This window comes from Ruditapes philippinarum, unplaced genomic scaffold, assembly GCF_026571515.1.
Source record: "Ruditapes philippinarum isolate M1 unplaced genomic scaffold, ASM2657151v2 ctg1154_1_1_1_1, whole genome shotgun sequence".
Taxonomy (NCBI): Eukaryota; Metazoa; Mollusca; class Bivalvia; order Venerida; family Veneridae; genus Ruditapes; species Ruditapes philippinarum.
The window spans coordinates 41,518-64,611 of NW_026859004.1; the positions used below are offsets into that span (position 1 = coordinate 41,518).

General features: G+C 32.2%; 1 protein-coding gene across 2 annotated transcripts in view; it reads right to left on the reverse strand.

The window, feature by feature from the left end:
* LOC132754893 (uncharacterized) overlaps nucleotides 1–23,094 on the reverse strand; it is a 116,114-nt gene that overhangs the window by 38,576 nt on the left and 54,444 nt on the right. For both annotated transcript variants that reach the window (XM_060745641.1, XM_060745640.1), the window contains exons 5-7: nucleotides 19,918–19,968; nucleotides 16,151–16,192; nucleotides 3,052–3,093 (exon numbers count right to left, since the gene is read on the reverse strand). In XM_060745641.1, coding sequence (XP_060601624.1) covers nucleotides 3,052–3,093; nucleotides 16,151–16,192; nucleotides 19,918–19,968 — 135 coding nt within the window. The remainder of the gene's footprint in view (nucleotides 1–3,051; nucleotides 3,094–16,150; nucleotides 16,193–19,917; nucleotides 19,969–23,094) is intronic.

Below are 23,094 nucleotides of genomic sequence, written 5' to 3' on the forward strand. Positions count from 1 at the left end.
TATTTAATAAATCTTGTTCATAGAACCACCTAGTTTTTTAAACTTGTATAGGAAACACATTGAAACTTCTAGTGTTAAACTACAATGACTAGAACTAAGATATTTTGGAATGTAACATGATACAACATGCATATATTTGTATGCTACAGTAACAATGGCTTTGCAATGGGTATCACTTAATTTACAAAGACTACTGTGATAAATCTGATTTTTACTAAATCTACAATATCCAAATCATAGACATTGATCATGTATCATCATAATTTTGTGATAGATTACATAAATTTGATAAAACATGAACAAGATGGTCAAAATTTACCAAGCACTAGGGGTCACAAAATTTATATGGAGGCATATATGAATATGGTTATGGTTATTTAAGTGATGTCGTGTGGAACAATTTTAATAACCTAGATAATGGGCACGCTTGTTTTAAAACAACCTGATACAATTATTTTACAATCATGTACATGTATGTTTTGGCATAATTGACACGCCAAATATTATCTTATTACAAACCTTTATTAAAGAATTGTGACCTTATTCCAACATTGAACTTAGGTGAGTGATCTAAGGTCATCATTACCCTCTTATAGAAAGAATTATATATGCATAATTTAGGAAATACAGTTAGTTTATATCAACTTATCATAAAATGCACGCAGGCCAGGCGATACCATTGATATATCTGTTTCACATCACATAGAAATGATGTGGCAGTAGCCTTATATTTACTATGTATGATCAGAAATTTAATGACAAACAAGAAATAACACGCAACAAAGTGTAATAAATGAATGTATACACATGCTTTTGTGCAATTCTTTGACATTTTAGCTCACCCACTTAACCCGAAGGAAGACAAAAATACCTTCATCCAATGAAGTGTACTTTTTAAGAGCGAACATTTGCAAAATATTTCATACAAAAGTAAAAATGCAAAGAAATAGAATGAACTTACCTATATGATTTTTTATTGTATTTCATTTATAATTACCGATAAATTTACCCCACCCGTTTTCACAAAATATAAAACCTACAGATTTTATATTTTTCTTATTTCTTATTTTGATAATAAACACATGGTGTAAAATACAGTTTAAGAAATAAAGTAACACTTTTTAAACTTTAGAGAAATATGCAAACATTGTATTTTTCCTTCATATTTTTAAAGATATTTTGTAGACAGAAACTTTAAAAATATTACTTTCTGTTTGATTAAAATATAATTTGATTATTTATATTCATGATCAAACACATTTCTTTTATAAATAAACATAATTTGTGCAATACTTAATATTATAAAAATGATAAAACAGTTTTGCACAAAATCGGCGGCCATATTAGACGCCATCTTGGATTCTGAAGAGGTATTACAGCGGAATTTTGTAAGATTTAAATATATGAAAAATAGAAACGTTATTCATGCTTTGGTGTAAGTTTCAGGTATGCACAAAAAATCTGAATGAAAACATCAAATTTATATGGCGGCCATATTGAAAATAGCGGCAATCTTGAATGAGCAGAGATATTTTTGAGCCCACTTCATTTTTTTTAAATCTACATGGTCTAAAGATGATGTCCTGAAAGCTTCATGCTTGTATCACCATTTGCACTATTTTCTCAATTTCCCGCCCCACTATAAATATGAAGTCGTGCGTGTGATTATCATGGCACTACCCATGGCCCTACATCGCTCACCTGACAAATCGAACTCATCTGATCAATTACTTAGACAAGCATCCTGATAATGTTTGATGCCAATTGAGTCAACAATGTGACAACTACAGTGTTAAAGAGGTTTTTCTACATTTGGACGGTGTGACCAAGTTTTTGACACACATATTTTAACTTGACCTAGAAATCATCCAAACAAAGTTTCAGACCAATTTCCAGGATATTTGTATCATAACAGTTGCCACTACAGTGTAAACAAGATGTTTTCTATTTTTAGCCCATTATGAACTAATTTTTCATTTAAAATGACTAATGTTCGAATTCATCCGAACACTAATCTAGACAATCATCTTAAGAAAGTTTGATGTCAATTATGTCAAAAATGTGACCACTAGAGTGATAATAAGGTTTTTCCATATTTTAGCGGCATGTCATGGTTTTTGATACAAGGAAACCCATATTCAATCTTGACTTAGAAATCATCAAAACGACTTTCAAATCAATTTCCAGGATTTTTGGATCAAAACACTAGCAACTACAGTGTTAACAAGAATTGACTATTTTAGCTCCTGTGACCTAGTGTTAAATCCGAAAATAAACATGTTCGAACACATCAAAGAAATAATCTAGACAAGCATCATGACAAAGTTTGATGAAAATAAAATCAAAAATGTGTTAACAAGGTTTTTCCATATTTCGTGACCTATTTTTTGACTCCAGGTGACCCATATTCAAATTTGCCAAACAAACTAACAGACAAATGTCCAGGATATTTGGATCAAAACAGTAGCCACTAGAGTGTTAGCAAGATTTTTCTATTTTTAGCTCCTGTGACCTCGTTTTCCATTCGAGATGAACCATGTTCGAACTCATCCGGGCAATTACCTAGGCAAGCATCCTGACAAAGTTTGATGATTATTGAGGCAAATATGTGACCGCTACAGTGTAAACGAACAAATGTGGACGGTCGTCGACGGACGACGGACTTTCAACGATCCAAAAAACTCAACCTGAGCTAGCTCAGGTGAGCTAAAATCCTAAATTAGATAGAAGACAAATTCATACACAATACTTATAATGAACCGTAAGCTCCATGTCGGAAATGTCGTTCGCTCGTTTAAATTATACTACAATGTTGAAGTGGAGCTTAAGTTTGTCGGGCGTGGGTAGGTACCATTTATTGGTTGGTATCTTTAATTTTAATTCTACAGACAACTAAATATTGTTAACAGTTCTTTTATTTTCTCACTTCTCTTAATATTATTAATATTTGTCTATTTTATTTAATGATTAATAGAATTCGTATTCTTTTTTGTATTTTTGTGTCTTTTAGATGAAAGTGTGAACAAGATTAGTAAGTTTAGTTTCACCTACCTCGTTGCGAAGAATCTTTTCAATTTCGCTACGAATATATTCCTAAAAAAGAAAACACATATTTGATATTTGAGCTAATAAATTATCATTGTCAAATGCATTGCACCACAAAAAGAAACCACCTCTTATTTAATATTTTATCTTTAGAGCGATCCAGTTTTTCCCTCAGTACTTTGATCAATCTAAAAAACTACATTTCCTGATGACATTTTGATTCAACGGAAATTAAACATTCCAACGAACGAGTGCAAAGCGAGAGGGAATCAATAAAACTTTTTCAGTTGTCAGTTCAATTTATCAGTACAATTGTCAATAAAATATTTTAGATCTATATAGGTAAACAAGAGCCATCGATTAGTTTGTGTTTTAAGAGATATATTTATGTTGAAATACAGTGATATTTTCCTCTTTGAAATAAAGCGGTAAGGAGTGTTTGCTTATCATAATTAATTAATTCATTCACTTCATTTACTGAATGCATATATTGCACACGGGCTAGGGTCGTCGAGATCATCATCGTTTTCAGAGCTAACAATAGCCACTCTTGGGAGAGGTCAACACTCGACTTTTGACTTTTTCTACAAGCAAACAAATGAACGGTTTAAACAAATCCTGAGGAAATATGTTATGATTTCCTTTTTATATTTTTTATTTTAATCTTAGGTCAGTCTTGTCACATTTGTTTTGTCGAAGTATGAATCTTTTCCATAAACAAATGATAATGTCAAGAAAATATAAATTCAAGCATTTGAACAACATCTTATATGTATATACATATATATTTTTCTGTAATATACATGTATATGCATACATATATTACGGAAGAAAAAAAAAGAAATATATATATATATACGAGTTTGAGTTTAATATAAATGAAGGTTTTATACATACGCCGCTTTTCACGGAATGGAACTACTGTGTCACATTAAAGGTTCCATGATAACCGCCGTATGAACACATATTCGGATGTTTCTAAATTTATACTTTCACCGTTTCGTGTTTAAATGTTGAATTCTGTTTAAGCCGGTGCTATGGGGGCGTGGACGGTAACTTGCACTATCCAATCAAACCAAGCTTGCAACTTTTTCAATTTTGCTGCTTTGAGCTTTCTTTAGGGATTCATTTTTTCTCTTTTTTACAATAACTACTAAATTGTCCCGGTTAAATGATCATAGTGCAATCTAGCTGAAACAAGAACGGTTTGAGCCGGGTGATGCTCACCGAAAAGGTTCTGGACACAGAAAAGTAAATCTCTTGTAGTTTCAGAGTTCTGTCTTGTACACAGTTCAAAGTGCAATAATTCCAAAATTAGACAAGGTAGATTTCCTGTTCTTTGCATTGCATTGCAACTTATCTTAATTAGACATTTCTATCGAATAAGTTTCTTGTTGATAACTCTTGTAGTGTCATAGAAATGTCTCGGACAAAGTTTACAGTGTAAAGTTAAAAATGTTAGTAACCCCGAAAATAAGCAGACAGAGTTGCGTTTTTATTCATTGCACTTCTACCTAATGAGATCTCTCTACCTATAAAGTTTTTGTTTATATCTCTTATAGTGTCAGAGTTGTATCCTGGACTAAGTTCAAAGTATAAAAGTGTATAAAGAGAAATTACTCTAAAATTAGGCAAGACAAAGTTACAGTTCTTGTGCTCTGCTCAACTATCCAGTAATTTTAGAATCATAAATACACGATATTTATTTACAGATTATAAGTTTTTAGTATTAAAATGTCATTGTTTATGATACATATTAAGTTTTCATTTCAGTTTAATTGTGTTACACTACGTTGGGCTGGATAATACAATTTTATTTCAAATAAGCATTTAATAACCCTTGGAAGATAAGACTTGAACAATAATACTGAGCGTGATGTATTATCTTTTTTACATACTAGTGATATATGGGATGTCAGGAGGGTCAAAAAACAAATACAGAATGTACAATAATTATGTAATTTCAAAATTGTGATTCCAAAGAATATGGATCACCATTTTACAAACACATGACGATAAGATAGTTTCGAAACAAACGTAATGAGTCAGAGATGTCTGTGCTAATATGGATATCTGTCTGTTCATCTACACCGTCGGTCTTTCTGTTTAACAACATGTCTATCTGTCTTTCTGTCCGTTTGTCTCTCTGTTTTTGTATTTACCAAAATATAAAATTTGATTGTTGTAAAACTTGATTGTGAGATACTATTAACCTTTGGAGAACATATTTATAAGGGTATGTCTATCTGTTTGCTTTCCTTTCCTTATGTTGTCCGTGCTAAATTTATGAAAACTGCAACATATAGTCTGTGAATCATATTGAAAGTGATGGCCTAAACGACCAGATAACTCATTGTAGATATTAAGAGTGATTGATAAAAAGTTCAGGAGCTTTGAAAAGCCAAAAATGAAAGCCCTGTTATACTGACATCCATGTGACAACAAGGAAAATGCCTTCTTTTATTTAATTTTGTTTATCTCGTCAATAACAGTTTCAGATTTTATTTAAATATCTGGTAAAAAAGTGTTCCCTCTGAAGCATTAAAAACAGCAAATTTACAGTAAATTGCAGCCTCCGTTTGATTGAGTCTGTGATCATGAAACCTGTATTTGACGTTGAACATACGTTTCGCTTAGTATTGCACCCAAATTTAAAGTATGCACTTTTTGGGTAAAATTTATTTTCTTCATTTTCCTATGAAAAGTAGTATTATACTTAGGATCAGACATTATGATTTTTTGTAATCTCTTTTTTAATTCTATTTTAGATGACTGGATGTAAAGCCGAAATGTTAGAAAAGAGTATTGTTATGATAACGACAAGAAGAGAAACTGGAAGAAACCATACTCTTATTATAAGTTCAGAAAAAAAATAATAAAGGTTAAACGTTTAATATTTATTTAAGACATTAACTGTGTAAGTTGCAGAAAGAACATAAACTTCGTGGCGATGTTGTCAGTAAAGTTTAAACCTTCGACTTTTATGTTTAAATCAATTCTTTGTGTAAAACAAGACATTTTTAGTGTGAAGTAAGGTCCTAGGAGGAATCAATGGCGTAAATGGCCTCCTGACAGCTAAATTACGTTACCACCATTTTTGTCACAGTAACAGTTGAACATCTCAAAACGTTCTTTTCATGAAAAGTGCAAACACACGACTTGCGAATCTAGTGAAAATGTAATCGAAAACAGCAGTTTTAGAGAAGACTCTTTAACCACTATGCAATACTTTGAAAATTATTATAGGGACAATTTTTTTTTAAATGTGACTAGGTGTTGTCTAACTAATAAGCATTATCAGAGACATAAAGATATGGAAATCACTCTTAATTCTCGTTATATAATAAGGAAGAAAACATAAATAGGTTTAACAAGATGTGCTGGCATTCAAAGTTAAAATATTTGTGAAAACAACCTAAATGATACTGACATAAAATTGACAGTTTGTACAAATAAAATTCTACATTTTGAACTATTACTCTAGGCATTACTTTAGCTCATTTTTAGCATTAAAAACGAAGATTTAATCTTAACTGACTGAAGTGTTTTGCAATATAAATAATTGGATAATACTGGCGATGTAAAATGAACTTATGTCTACAAAATCATATTAAAAGTGATAGTTTGCATAAAATTTATGGATGATATTTGGAATCATGTGACGTTGGTAACGTACAAATATGTTAAATGACGCAACAAAAGTCTCTATAATCAGTTACTTTCAGAAATTCAGTATATTGCCAGGTGCAGTGTTTGTTCCTGTAGATTTCAGGGTGAATAACTCAGTTTGTTCTCTATATTTTCATAAATCTTTCAAGAATAGTTAAAAATTGCTAGAATAATGTCAAATGAATGTTATTGATGTAACGTACGTTATATTTTGCTTTGAAAATGTCTTAAGTGATTAAGTTTTCTTATTAATTTTATATAAGCTTATGTGATATAAATAATATTTTAACCTCTTTTCAATTGTAAATATTATGTATTTTAAGATAATGCAATTGAAACGATTTGCAATATAAATATGAGTGGGTGTGGTAATAATCTTGTGTGTCACGAGTGAATACATACATGTAATAAAATGGGGCCAAACCTGTTTTTGATCATTGCAAATTCTATTTTTATGAACACTAAATACAAGCTGGCTAAGAAAACTACCAATCTATAACAGAGAAAGACAAGACAATCGCCACATAACAATATTATATTACGATTTTTATCCCTAGACAGGTACTCGTAAACTACCTGCCATAAGTCATGTTTCCGAAAGTATATCTTTTTATGGTTTTACTATAAGGTCCATGTATAAATATTGATTGCAAAATACAAAAGAAAGCTTGTGTTGCAATTTGTTTGATGTCAAGCTAAATATACTCATAACTTCATTGCCTATTAAGTATTAATCAACCTACAGCTGTAAAATTATAGGATGAACAGCCATGTCAAATGCATGACCTATATTGATTATAGGGTCATAAGGTCAAAGGTCAGGATCACCTCAACACTGACAATTGTGAGTTCTGGAGCATAACTTAAGTTCCATTTGGCCTACAGTGTTCAAACTTCATAGGATGATTGTCGATATTGAGTAGAAGACCCCTATAATGGGTCACAAGGTCAAAAAACAATCTCACTATTACCTTAATATTGAAGACGGTGTTCTCAAAATTACTAAAGTATTAATCAACCAATAGTTGTAAAATGTTATAGGATGAACAGCCATGTCCAATACATAACCCCTATTGATCTTAGGTCATAAGGTCAAAGGTTAGGGTCACAATGACGTTAACACTGAAAATTATTGTGGTTTCTGGAGCATAACTTAAGTTCTATTTGACCCACAGTGTTCAAACTTTAAAGGATAATTGCCTATATTGAATAAATGATCCTTATCTATCTTGGGGTTACAAGGTCGAAGGTCAATATCAAATGACCTTAATATTGTTAGCAGTTTTACAACTGTCAAACTTCATAGGATGATCACTTATATCGAGTACATTAATTATATCCCCTGTTATGTTTATAGGCTTAATTTGATATGTGTTTTGTATCTACTTCCTGAATAGCTGAGTAGGTAGAGCGCAGGACTGATAATCGCGATGTCGTGGGTTCGATACCTACACATGCCACTATCATTTTTTAATAATTTGATGTTTATATAATTTTTCATGTTCATTCAATCCTCTTCTTTCAAGAAAGTTCTGTTCATGTTCATTCTGGAATATTCTTTCTCTAAGTAGTTTGGTATTCTAGATTGTTCATTGATAGTATATATATGATGAATGTTTGTACTTCGAGGTGTGTGCTAATTTGTGATATTGTGTGATATTGATATACTGATTGTGTGCTATTGAACTGCTAACATAGAAATATATAAGTTTGGATTCTGTAATTCTGTGTGGGACATATTGGACATTTTGGACATACTGTATTCATTCTGATGTGGACATTGGACATTGATTAAATTTGAGTTGTGGACAATTGAATTTAGAACTGTGAGTTAAATTGAAGGCATTTGTTTATTTAGAATCATGGATAATTGTGAGTTAAACTTTAATTTCATATTTCTTTTTGTATTACTGTAAATTTTTGTTTTTCTTTAATTAAAAATTGTAAATGTTTTGCTGCGTTATCTTCTCTGTTGCGTTTAGCTCGTAACAGCTTATATTACGTTATACCCCTGGTGTCTTTCCGTCCATCCGTGGTAGCATTTTTACTTACAAGATAACAACTCATGAAATATTCCCATGTCTTACAAATGCTTCATCCTTACTGCAAGTACCGGCTGAACCGGGTGATGCTCCCCGAGAAGGTTCTTGACACAGGAAAATATAAAAAAAAATTAACAAAGGCGGAGTTATGTTTTTTTGCACTGCACTTCTATTCAATGAGATCTATCTATCTATAAAATTTCCTGATGATATCTCTTATAGTTTCAGAGTTATATCCCGGGTAAAATTCAAAGTGTAAAAATTAACAAAGGGCAATAACTCCAAAATTAGCCAAGGCTTTGTTTAGGTTCTTTAAGCATTGCAGTTCTATTCAATGATATCTATCTACCTACAAAGTTTCATGTTGATATCTCTAATAGTCATAAAGTTATGTCCTGGACAAAAGTCAAAAAGTAAAAATGAACAAAGGCCAATAACTTCAAAATAAGGCACGGCAGAGTAATGATTCTTAAGTACTGCACTTTTACCAAATTATACCTATCTATCAACAAAGTTTCGTGTTGATACCTCTTATAGTTTAAGAGTTATATCCTGGACAAAGTTCAAAGGGTAAAAATAAACAAAGGGGAATAATTCAAAATTTAGGCAAGGCAGAGTTACGGTTCTTGTGCAATGCACACCTACTCAATGAGATCTATCTACCTACAAAGTTTCATGTTGATACCACTTTTAGTTTTAGAGTAATGTCCCAGACAAAGTTCAAAAAGTAAAATAAACATAGGGAGATAATTCAAAAATTATGTAATGCAGAGTTACGGTTCTCGTGCAATGCACACCTACTTAATGAGATCTACCTACAGAGTTTCATGTTGATACGTGTTATACATTTAGAGTTATGTCCTGGACAAAGTTCAAAGATTAAAAATAAACAAAGGGGGGTAATTCAAAAATTAGGCAAGGCAGAGTTACGGTTCTTGTACACTCCACACCTACCAAATGAGATCTATCTACCTACAAAGTTTCATGTTGATACCTCTTATACTTTTAGAGTTATGTTCCGGACAAAGTTCAAAGTGTAAAATCAACAAAGGGGGAGTAATACAAAAATTACGCAAGGAAGAGTTACGGTTCTTGTGCACTGCACACCTACTCAATGAGATCTATCTACCTACAAAGTTTCATGTTGATACTTCTTGTTGTTTCAAAGTTATGTTCCGGACAAGAAAAACGGACGGACGGACGGACGGACGAAAAGACGGACTTTCTCACAGGACAGTAATTATGTGGCTACTCTATTGTTCTGTCTATTGTTCTTTTTAGCCACTCAAAAGAAAATAGCCACATAATAGCATTACGGAATGAATGACATCAAAGAGAAAGAACAGTTACCTATTGTCCCTCTAGCCACATAATTACTGTCCTGTGAGTGCAGACGGACGGACGTACGGACAAGGCGGCGACTATATGCTGCCCCCAAATTTTTCGGGGAGCATACAAAAACACTTTTCGGGCATATTATGTTCCCCTAGTGCTGTTCTTGTTTCGATTGAGAATAGTTATGCGTTTTAAGGATTTGGGAATTGTACTATGGACTCAGTCACTGTATTGAAGAACTGTTGGTTGGAGTAAATTAGATGGTATAACTTTCATACTATTTAAAGCATATAATAGCACAAATTGGTAAGTCATCAATAGATATTGTAATCAAATGCTGTAATATGTAAGTTATTGCTTTAACTTTTATGATGACCATTTATTATAGGTAAATGATGTAACTGTAATATATTTAAATGAGATTTGAAAATTTTATTGTTAAAGGTTAAGATAAATCCACTAGAACCTATTCATAACTAGCATCAAATATAGGCTATTGAATATCTTTATTGAATGTGTTTTATCTTTGAAAATAAGAGGGATAAAATCTTGAAAAAATGGTATATTAAGTGAATATGCATTTAGGAAAAGTATGTAACCTTTCAGTGTGCAGGACTTGTTAGCTAGTTATTCTAGTTAAAGTTTGATACATCTCATGTGAGATTGGTTACTGTAATGTGGAATCAGAGTGCAGAAACTTATTAGCAATGAATTTTTGGTTTAAGACATTTCTTGAATGACGCAGTTTTTTTTATATTAATTAATACAGTAACACGTAACACATTGAAATATATAATTAATCAATTTGTGACCCTCCCCCTAAAAAAACAACAACAACAAAACAAGAACAAAGATCAACTAGAATTATCACTAAATGTGATTAATACCCCCGCAAGACTGCTTCGGAAATGAATTCCTTGCAAAGAAATTAAAATAGAGTTATGGTTGTTGGCAATTAAAGATAGATGTGGTTTTGTATGTTGCATTTCCTTTCAATGTGGTTGACCATTGATGAAATTTTATTGAATTACTCTGTAAGTCCAGAAAGAGTTACGCTTCTTCACCACTGCATTTCATCTTATTGCGCTTGACCATTATATGAAGTTGTATTGAATTCCAACTACTAGTTTTCAAGTTATGCACATGTCAAAAAATTAACAAAGGGCAATAAATGTAATTAATCCAAATAGAGTTATGGTTCTCGTACACTGCACTTTATCTCACTGCCCTTGACCATTGTATGTAAGTTTCATTGAATTCCAACTATTAATTTTCAAGTTATGCATAGGATAATAAAAAGTAACAAAGGGCAACAACTTTAAATGAGTCAAGAAAGAGTTATGGTTTCTGTGCACTGCGCTTTTTCTCAATATACTGGACCATTGTATAAAAATTGTATTGAATTCCAACTTGTAGCTTTCAAGTTATGCTCTGGACAAGAAAAAGCAATGGAAAAAGTAACAAAGGGGAATAACTCTATAATTATTCTTGACAGAGTTATGGTTCTTAGGCACTCCACTTCCTCTTATTGTTCTTGACCATTGCATGAATTTGTTTTGAATTCTAACCAGTACTTTTGAAGTTATGCTCCGGACAAGGAAAGGTAGCAAAGGGCAATAACTCTGTAATAAGTCAAGATGGAGTTATGGTTCTTGTGCACGGCACTTCCTCTCAACGTGCTTGATCATTGTATGAAGTTATATTGTGTTCAAACCATTAGTCTTCAAGTCATGCTGTGTACAATAGAAAGCAATGGAAAAGTAAAAAAGGGCAATTACTCTGTAATTACTTTAGATAGAGTTATGGTTTTTGAGCACTGTACTTTTCTTAATTGTGCCTGACCATTGTATGAAGTTGTTTTGAATTCCAAACAGTTGTTTTCAAGTTATGCTCCGGACAAGGAAAAGTAACAAAGGGCAATAACTGTAATTAGTAATGTAATTAGTGAAGATGCAGTTATGGTTTTTGTGCACTGCACTTCTTCTCAATGTGCTAGACCATTGTATGAAGTTGCATTGAATTCCAACCATTAGTCTTCAAGTTATGCTCCGGACAAAGAAAATGCAACGGACGGCTGGAAAGACCGACCGACCGACCGACCAACCAACTAACCAACCGGCCGACCACCGAGTCACTCCAAACTTCGTTTCGGGGTACTAGAAGATACTAAACAAAACCCGGAGTGGACACAAGGGCGAGAAGGAGAGGGACATTCAATGTGTGAAATAAAATAAACTAAAACAGGCCCATATGTGAATTTAAAGGATAAGGACCGTAAGGCCGATAAAGGGAAGGGGTAAAAAATTGGAGGGGTGAGAAAATACCTACCGTAAACGATAATTCAACAAGGCAGACATCACAAAACATGTAAACATTCAAAACAAAGAATAATACAGACATGGAAAACACGTTAAGGAACACAGAAAGGTACCGCATTGGAACGGTCAGTAGTAGTTAAACCACTGGAGAGTTTAAATCGGTTTTAGGCGCGCCAAACCTCACTCTTAGTCCCAATATGGTCCTAAATGCCACGAAAGTGTAAAGAAAATTTATCCCCGCCAAGTGAAATTCTAACAATGGTCATGGTTACATTAGACGAAATGAATCAATCACATGGAAATTGTGTAAATATGTAGAAACATGTACAGCCTAATGACCAAAATACTCAATGCCTTAAAGATAGGCAGAGCAACAAGAAAAATACCTTCAAGGGCCCGACGAAACATGTTAGAAGACGAACATTAAAATAATTCAGTCCCAAGGGGCTTTAAAGGGATATTTAGGCAAAATATTGATAAAAATATTAAAATGATCTTATGTACTCAAATCACGCTAAAATGACTTTTCTTGAAGTTTCAGAATGAATTTCTGTTTAAATTCTATATATTTTGGGATTAAAGCGTAAATACATCTATATATATTGAACAAAATTTAGACGCCAATAAAATCCCCAAATAGTTTTAAAACAAGTCAGATGACTTGAACAAACCCTTGAAGTTAGAATAACAGATATTGTGGATATTGTATGATTGAAACAAGTCTAAGTCATTCATTTGATATGTTCTTTAACGTTTCCAGAGTCCACTGTGACAACGCGGGTCAAGTTAGGAAACCATCATTTTTTTCTTGATATGGAGAAAAGTTTTGTTCCTTTGACTGTCTAACATATTTATTTTGAGGGCATTTAACTGAAGTATGAATGAAAAATTCAAAACTAAAAAATTAAAATTTTGCCTGTTTCTCCCTTTAAGAACTGTCCATCATAAAGTCTCCTACTTAGTCCGTCAGATGTTATTAAAAGAGAAAAGCGTAGTGTCCAACTGTAAAAGGGTTGAACACAAAGCATGCGGTATGCCTTAAAATTATTGGGTCATAACCTCATTTAATAAACGATTTGATAATTTTAGTGAAGACGGCAGAAAAATTACTATGACCCATGATCGTACGAAGTTTGTAAACCACATCTCCGTAAAAATCAGACTTGTTTATACCTAGTCGTAAAAAAGTTTTAAATTACAATTAAATTTTAAAACTAAATCAGAACTAAGTAAAATATTAACGCAATTCATGATAGCGATAACCTTGTTTCAGAAGATTGTTAGTAATAAATAAATTGCGTTCAACACGACTTCGTGCCCTAGCAAATCCAATAAATTGAGAAATATATACCCCATACGATGTAGCATGAGTTACAACTCCATCTAAATGTGGATAGTAAACAATATTAAAATCAAAATCAACTCTTTTATCGTAGATTTTAGTTATTCAATTAAAGTTCAAACTTATTTAAATTTGTGATTATTTGTTTAGATACAAACTATCCAAAATGTAACACATTACATGTTGATAAGGACAAATGAAAGTAGTGATATTGTTTTTTAATTAAACTATCAAGTTTAACGTAAAGTTTAAGAAATGTAAATTATTCGATTTATTAGAAGGTTCCTTCGAAGTTTCAATTCGGACACATGGGTAATGCAAGACACTTAAGATATTTGAACTAGTCTATACTACATTTCTGCGTAAAGTTAGTTTGATGGGTTAAACAATTTGCAAATTTGTCAACGCTTAACAGTGAGCTGGTACTTTTGAGTATGTCTATTTAGCTTGCAAATCTTTTGTTTATAGAAATTCGTACATGTAGACTACGTTCCTCTTAATACGCCAACTTGATTTCGCCTTTTGCTTAAAATCGAGTGTTTCGCTCCAACCCTTATCTCTTTGCTCCATTTCTTTCAAACAAAGCGATATGCATATTTGAGGAATTCACCAGACATAGTTTATTTTGCACGAAGGACGATTAGATATTTTTTCTAAATACACTATTTCAAAACTTCTATTCATAAGTCAGGGTGGAAAGTTTTCCAGAGAATAGTTTAATTTTCTTTTCGCAACAGCTTGGATCATTGGAAGCCTTCGATAATCCAGCATAGAACGTCATTAGCTGATTTTCGGAAATATTAAAACCTTAAACAAGAGGGCCATGATGGCCCTAGATCGCTCACCTGACAAATCGAACTCATCAGAGCAATTACGTAAACAAACATCCTGACAATGTTTGATGCCAATTAAGAAAAAAATGTGACCACTAGAGTGTTAACAAGGTTTTTCTTTATTTGGACGGTGTTACCAAGTTTTTGACCCCAGGTGATCCATATTTGAACTTGACCTAGAAATCATCCAAACAAAGTTTCAGACAAATCCAGGATAATTGGATCAGTTGCCACTACAGTATAAATATTATTTTTCCATTTTTAACTGCTATGACCTAGTTTTTCATTCGAAATGACCAATGTTCGAACTCATCCGAGCAATAATCAAGGCAAGCATCCTGATAAATTTTGATTACACTTCAGTCAAAAAAGTGACCACTAGAGTAATAAGAAGGTTTTTCCATATTTTAACGGTATGACCTAGTTTTTGATTCCATGTAACCCATATTAAAACTTGATCTAGAAATGATCAAAACTTACTATCAGACCAATTTCAAGGATATTTCGGTAACAACAGTAGTCACTACAGAGTTAACAAGATTTTTCTAGCTCCTGTGACCTACTTTTTCATCCGAAATGACAAATTTTCAAACTCATCCGCAAGCATCCTGACGAAGTCTGATGATAATTGAGTAAAAAATGTGACCACTAGAGTGTTAACAAGGTTTTTCCATATTTCGGCAGTGTGACCTAGTTTTTGATCTCATGTGACCCATGTTCAATGTTGACTTAGTAATCATTAAAACAAATTAGAAGACCAATTTCAAGGATATTTGGATCAAGTGTTTCATACGAAAATATCCATGTTCGAACAAATCAAAGCAATAACCTAGACAAGCATCCTGACCAAGTTTGATGGCAATTGAGTCAAAATTGTGACCATTAGAGTGTTAACAAGGTTTTTTAATATTTCGTGAACTACTTTTTACCCCAGGTGACCCATATTCAAACTTGACAAACAAAATTGCAGACAAATTTCCAGGATATTTGGTTCAAAACAGTAGCCACTAGAGTGTTAGCAAGTTTTCTTTTTTTAGCTCCTGTGACCTAGTTTTCCATTCGAGATGACCCATGTTCGAACTCATCCGGGAAATAACCTTGACTAACATCCTGACAAAGTTTGATGATTATTGAGTCAAAAATGTGACCGATAGAGTGTTAACAAACAAATGTGGACGTTCGACGGACGAGCTAGCTCAGGTGAGGTTGAATTCTAAATTAAATAGAAAACAAAACATACACAATACTTATAATGAACCGCTTGCCTAACGTTCCATGTCGAAAATGTTGTTCGCTCGTTTTAATTATTCTACAATGTTGAAGTGGAGTTTAAGTTTGTCGGGTGTGGATAGGTACTACTTATTGGTTGCTCTCTTAAATTTGTATTCTTCAGAACGCCAGATACTGTTTACTGTTTTTTATTTTCTCACATCACTTTATATCATAAATATTTGTCTATAAGCAAGCTATTTCATTTAATGATTAAATAAATGTATTCGTTTTCTTTTTTCTTTTTGTATTTTCAGAAGATTAGTTAGTTTACCAAAATGTAAAAGTTTCACCTACCTTGTGGAGACGAATCATTTCAATTCTGCTACGAATATATTCCTAAAAAGAAAACATACATTTGATATTTGAGCTAATTAATGATCATTGTCAAAGTTTCTGAATGCATTGCTTTGCACAAAGAAACCACCTCTTATTTATTTTTTTATCTTCAGAGCTATCGAGTTTTTCCCTAAGTACTTTGATCAATCCACAAGAGGGCCAAGATGGCCCTAGATCGCTCACCTGACCCAACAAACACATCCGAGAAATAAGCTAGACAAGCATTCTGGCCAGGTTTCATGCATGACAGGTGAGTCAAAAATGTGACCACTGGAGTGTTAACAAGCATTTTCCATATTTGAGCAGTGTGACCTAGTTTTTGACCCAAGGTGACCGATATTCTATCTTCTAGAATTCATCAAAACAAACTTTCAGACTATTTTCCAGCATAGCCATAGTGTTAACAAGATTAACATATTTTAGCTACTGTTACATAATTTTTCACCCGAGATGACCAATGTTCGTACTCATCCGAGCAATTACTTAGGCAAGCATCGTGACCAAGTTTGATGACAATTGAGTCAGAAATGTGACCATTACGGTGTAAACAAAGTTTTTTCTTATCTAGGCGGTGTGACCTAGTTTTTGACCTCAGGTTATCCACATTCGAGCATGACCTAGAAATCATCAAAACAAAATCTTTATCCAATTTCCAGGATATTTGGATCAAAACATTAGCCACTAGAGTGTATACAAGTTTTTTGAATTTTTAGCTCCTGACACCTAGTTTTTAATTCGAGATAACCCATGTTCAAACTCATCCGAGCATAACCTAGACAAGCGTCCTGACTTAGTTTGAAGGCAATTGAGTAAAAAATATGACAACTAGATTGTTAACAATGTTTTTTCTATTTTTAGCTTCTGACAGAGTTTTTCATCCGAGTTGAATTATGTTCAAATTCGACCGAGCTATTACCTAGACAAACATCCTGATTAAGTTTGATAATGATTGAGTTTAAAATGTGACTACTAGAGTGTTAACAATGTTTTTTTTTTCTAATTTAAGCTCCTGTGACCTAGTTTTTTATCCGAGATGAGCCATTTTCAACACCTCTAAGCTATTACCTGGACAAGCATCCTGACAAAGTTCAATGATTATTGAGGCAAAAATGTGACCGCTAGAGTGTTAACGAACAAGTGTGGACTGACGACGGACGACGGATATTCAACGATCCTTAGCTCAGGTGAGCTAAAAAAAATCTACATTTCTTTATGACATTTTGATTTAACGGAAATTAAACATTTCGACAAACGTGTGCAAAGCGAGAAATAAAATCAATAAAACGTTGTAAGTTTTCAGTTCAATTTCAAAAACATATTTTATTCTATATAGGTAAACAAGAGCAATCGGTTAGTTTGTGTTTTAAGAGATATATTTATGTTGGAATAAAGTAATATTTTCCTGTTTGAAATAAAACTGTAAGGAGTGTTTGCTTATCATAATTAATTAATTCATTCACTTAATTGCTAATTCATTCACTTAATTGGCTAAATGCATACATTGCACACGGGCTAGGGTCGTCGAGATCGTCATTTTCAGAGCTTACAAGAGTCACTCCCGGAAGGGGGGCAACGCTCGACTTTTGACTTTTTAAAATCAAAAAAATGAACGGTTTAAACATATCTTAAGGAAAAATGTTATGATTCCCTTTTTAAAATTTTTGATAAGTCAGTCCAGTCGCTCTAGTTTTGTGGAAGTATGAATCATTTCCATAAATAAATTACAATGTGAAAAAAATATATTCAAAATTCAATCATTTGATCAATCATCTTATATGTATATACATATATATTTTTCTGTAATATACATGTATATATACATATATTACAGAAGCAAAATAAAATATATATTCAAATTCAGTTTCATAAAAGAGCCAAGGTAAGATTGAGTTTGATATAAATGAAGGTCTTATTCTAAAGAATGTTCTGTTACACATGTAACATGAAGTCAATCCATTAATCCATTCAATATGAACAAAGTTACAGCAAATTACAGCCTAAAATGAAATTTTCAATAATTTTACCTTCAAAGTCAAGTCATTTATGATTGAAGGTCAAGGTATTTCTAATTCACTTAAAGTTCTATCCTAAAAGATTATTATGTTCAACTTTTTGAAGACAATCCATTCAAAAATGACAAAGATATAGCAAATAATGACACAAGCAAAATTTGGATTTTAACATTACAATGGATGAAGGTCAATGTTAGTTTAGTTCACTGAAAGGTTTTTTCCCAATTATTGATGCGGCCAATTATGAAGACAACTTAATACACCAAGATCTAAAAAAGTTATTATCAAGGTACACGTTTGCGGACGGCAACAGCAACGCCGACATGACTGTAAAAATACCCTTACATTTTATTTTAAAAAAATAAGCTAAAATGATTTTGTTGGTGGTGGCTGTAGAAAGAAATATAACGTTGAACTACAAATATATCACCATCAACTAAGTTCATCAATAGTATATACATGAATGCAAATCATATGACGAGAAACACAGAGCAAAATATCGTTATCATGAACTGTCACTATTTCTATATAAGGATATATGTATGAGGTCATAATGATATATGTATATGTATGAGGTCGCACCTGCATAACAAGTAGCAACTTTTACATTTTCGATGATTTAAACGTAAATTATATATAAGATAAACTTATATAAGTTAGTTCTACATGATCAAATAATAATAACACGGGAATATGATTGTAACTGACTTTTAATTGTAATGAATAAGAAAACATACATCTTCTTTTTATGCAAAGATTATAACCAAAATAAATGAAAAGATAAAATTATAGCTTTTTTTTTCAGAATGATGCTGGAGTTAAAATTTATGATTAAATGATATTTTAATTCCTACAAAACATTGAACTGTTACATGTAAAGAAAAAAATATTCAATTTCTTCGAAGACAAAAAAATATAAAAATATAAAAAGTCTAAATTAAACATAGCAATTAAAAACTTGAAGGATGTACCTGTTAGACATGCTTAATATAAAACTAGTTTCTGTTCTGCGTTTCCTGTACGATAATATTGTAAAAAATACAAATACAAAATACAAAAAATTACAAAATATCCCAAAGGTAACACATTATATGTTGACTATGACAAATGAAAGACGTGGTGTATATTAAGTGCGAGAAAGTCCTCATATCTGTTCATTCTAGGAAAACATTATGAAAACTTAATATCATGTATCAGGTGGATTCAACATATTCTAGCTTTTTATTGCCATATATGCTTGAAACAAGGGGATCTAATTATCTGTTATATCCCTGCTCTTTGTCAATGACCAGCTTCATAAACAATCTTTTCACAGACTTAGAAGTAATTTACTTTAATCAAACGTGGACTCTTTTATTTTATTTGAAGGCGACCTTTTGTTTGTAACTTGAACAAATAACTCCAACTCGTCTCATTCAAGAACACTGGGTATGCCATCGTTTAATCATTGTATTTAGCAAATCACAAATGTTTTTTTAAAACTTATTTTTCTATATATTAACTTGATTTTTTAAGTACAATCATATTTGTTGTAATCTTTATTTGAATTCTTCAAACAATATATTGTCAACTGTTATTCAATTTCTTGTCGTACTCATTATATATTTGCTATAAGCAATATATTTTGTTTGATGCTTTATAAAATTCGTATCCTTATACATATTTCTAAAAAAATATTTTGTAAGTTTTTCAATATGATTAAGTTTCACTTACGATTTTGGCGGATAGCTCTTCATTTTTTTTTGTACAACAAGTGATATAACCCTACAAAAGAAAATAAAAAGCATATTATAGAGTAATTGATGATTTATGTCAATAATCTTTTCTACTTTTATTCACACTTAGAAATTGCCTCTTACTTTGTATTCTTTAGAGATAATCATAACTTTTATGAATCCATAAATCTAAATTTTATCAAGAAATTTTGATACAAGAGGAATTAAACATTCCGACAATTTTAGATAAGAATTTTCTTAAAAACTACATGTTAAAGTGCATGACCAGCCATATATTGGCTCGTCAGACAAAGGCGTCAATAGCTCCTGTTATTCATTTGGTAATCAATATATTTCATTTCAGAAACTGCTGTAAATGACATAAAAACATGATGCGCTGATAATTTAAGATAACATTGAAAAAATTATGTATATCGGAATTCAAGATTGAATCTATGTATCTATAGACTTATACTATGACAAAGGCATGTGATTTTAGTTTTTATTATGACAATTTATTAGATAACTTTACGTTATTAGTCCTATAAAAAAAAGCACCTGCCACGTTCAATAACACAATGGCATGCCTTAAAACAGTGACAATATCTATATCACTTTTTTGGCCCCAGGCCGAAAAGTAATATAAATATAAAGCTCTCTTTTGAAGTAATTTGATTGGCTAATTAAGCAGGCCCAAAAAATGATATAGATGTCTGCAAGAAACTGGGAAATGGCAGCCATTTTGTTTAACTTGGTCTATGTGTAGACGCCTACAGCTAGCATAAATGAAACAAAATATTATGTTTCTAAACATTCACGTCATGGTTTAGTGGCGTTTAACTGACAAACATTTACCGACTTGAATCAATGAATTGCAAAGTCGTGTGCGTCTAAGGAAACGGAAACCGGGTAGAAAAATTATATTAAATAAGTACATGTAGATCTAGTTATTTAATAAAATTGTCAATAAATAAGTGATTTGATATTGGCCCTGTTATTTGTCCTCAGGTCAGTCGTATTGGCCTTCGGCCTTGGGCCAATACGACAGCTCTCGGACAAATAACAGAGCCAATATCAAATCACTTATTTATTAACATATAGTATTAATTTAAAAATGCATGCATAAACCCGTAGATTTATAGTGCCTTTTGCAAAGTATAAATTGTTTACTAGACTTTATTTTACTTTTAATTAATTTCAAAACGTTTCATGAAAAAAAAACAACCTGGAAGCAAGCAGCTTTAAACGCAAATGTATATCAACTTATACAAAAAGTCGGGCGCGTTAAAGTGTCCGAAGCTTAAAAATTGTGTAAAATAGCTGACTGGAAAACGAAATGCTTGTATATAATTTATGAGCTATTTTAAATAGCATATTGCAATGTACATTTAGAACACATACGTATCTTATGTCTAGTTGAATTCGTAACTTATTCTTAAAAGCACTAAATACAAAATTCCTTCTTGGATTGATTTTAATGCCTGTCATAGTCAGATTGCTGAATCTATAGAGGATTTTTCTGTCAAATGGTGTCGCCGTGAAAACGCGGATAGTAATGCTCTAGTTTCATGGAAACGTGACATCTTTAAAATTATTGATTCACGTATTAATTTTCATCCTGGAAATTAACATCTTCTGCAAGTTAAACCAAGCCTTACTTTAAGACATCTGAAAAGGGATAATCTAGCATTTCATTCAAAATTTGTTTTGGTGCCAGCGGACAAGGCTGCTAATAATAATATATTATTATAATTGTATGACGAATCCATTACATTAACGTGTCGCATAAGGAATTAAATAGTACTAATGCGTATTCTAAAGGCTTTTCATCCGCAATAGACATTGTGTACAATCATATCACTAATATTTCTAATCTTAAAGTCCAAATTAATGAAAAAGAACTCAAACTACCTATCATGTATTGGATTCCTAAATTACATAAAAAACCTTACAAAGCCAGATTCATTGCTAATTCTACATCTTGCATTACAAATAAACTTTCTATTTTATTGACGTCTTGTTTGACTGCCATTAAAACACATGTAATTAGATATGATAAAGTCTACGAAATCATAGGCAAACATCTCCTTTGGTCTATTAAAAATTTAAGTGAAATCTTGAATAAATTCGAAATTAATTCAAGCTTCCACTGTGAGTACATACGATTTTTCTACACTTTATACAACTTTGGATGGGGCTAAGAGTGAGGTTTGGTGCACCATCAACCGGTTTAAACTCCCCAGCAGTATTTATGCTGCTGACCGTTCCAAGGCGGGCCCCCTCTTTGTTCTTCAGATGTATGTCTTTGTTGTTTCATACTGTTTTGGTGACACTTTTGTGTCCCTTATTGTTTTCTCGTCTAAGATAAGTATCTTCCCCTTTGCCCCTAGTTTTTATTTCCTATATTTACCGCCCCCTTCCCATGGTCTCCTGTCCGCTCCCCTGTGCCCTTTGACTTTATGGGCCTAGTATTCTATCATTTATTTTTTTTCTTTGAGTTCCTTATTAGTTACTTATTATTTCTTCTTATGTATGATTTTAGTGATTAACCTGCCCGTGCTCTGCCTTCTGTCCTGGCCTGTTTTTGTTTGGGGTCCTCATGGGCTCTTGTTGCTGGATCGTGTGGGGGTTGCGTTCATTGAACGCCGCCTTTCCTTGTTGGTCTTGTTTATCATATTTTTTGCCACATAAATTAATTAATGATATACTAATTTCCCTAATTCAGAAAACTTTTGCACGGAAAAAGTTACCTTTCTAGCATGTAATTCTAACAAAGCTTTTTTACTAACGGTATTGTTAAATATTTTCCTATGTGGACATCTGACGTAAGTTTGTAGAGCACTCTCTTTTCTTTTAGACAACATTCATGTCAGGTTTTGTTATACCCTATTTAAACAGATTGTAGGAATTCTTTTTGGTACTAATTGTGCACACCTGGTCGCCGATTTGTTTTTGTACTGCTATGAAAGAGACTATAGTTTGAGTCTCTCTGAAGATAAACAACAATATGTTATTGTCGCATTTAATAATACTTCCAGATACCTTAATGATATATAAGGATGTCAACGAACGGAATAATTTCATTACCAGCAAGCTTCTAAAACAGGGCTTCCGCTATCATAAATTACAGAAATACTTTACAATATTTTACAATCATAATTTTGATTTAATTTCA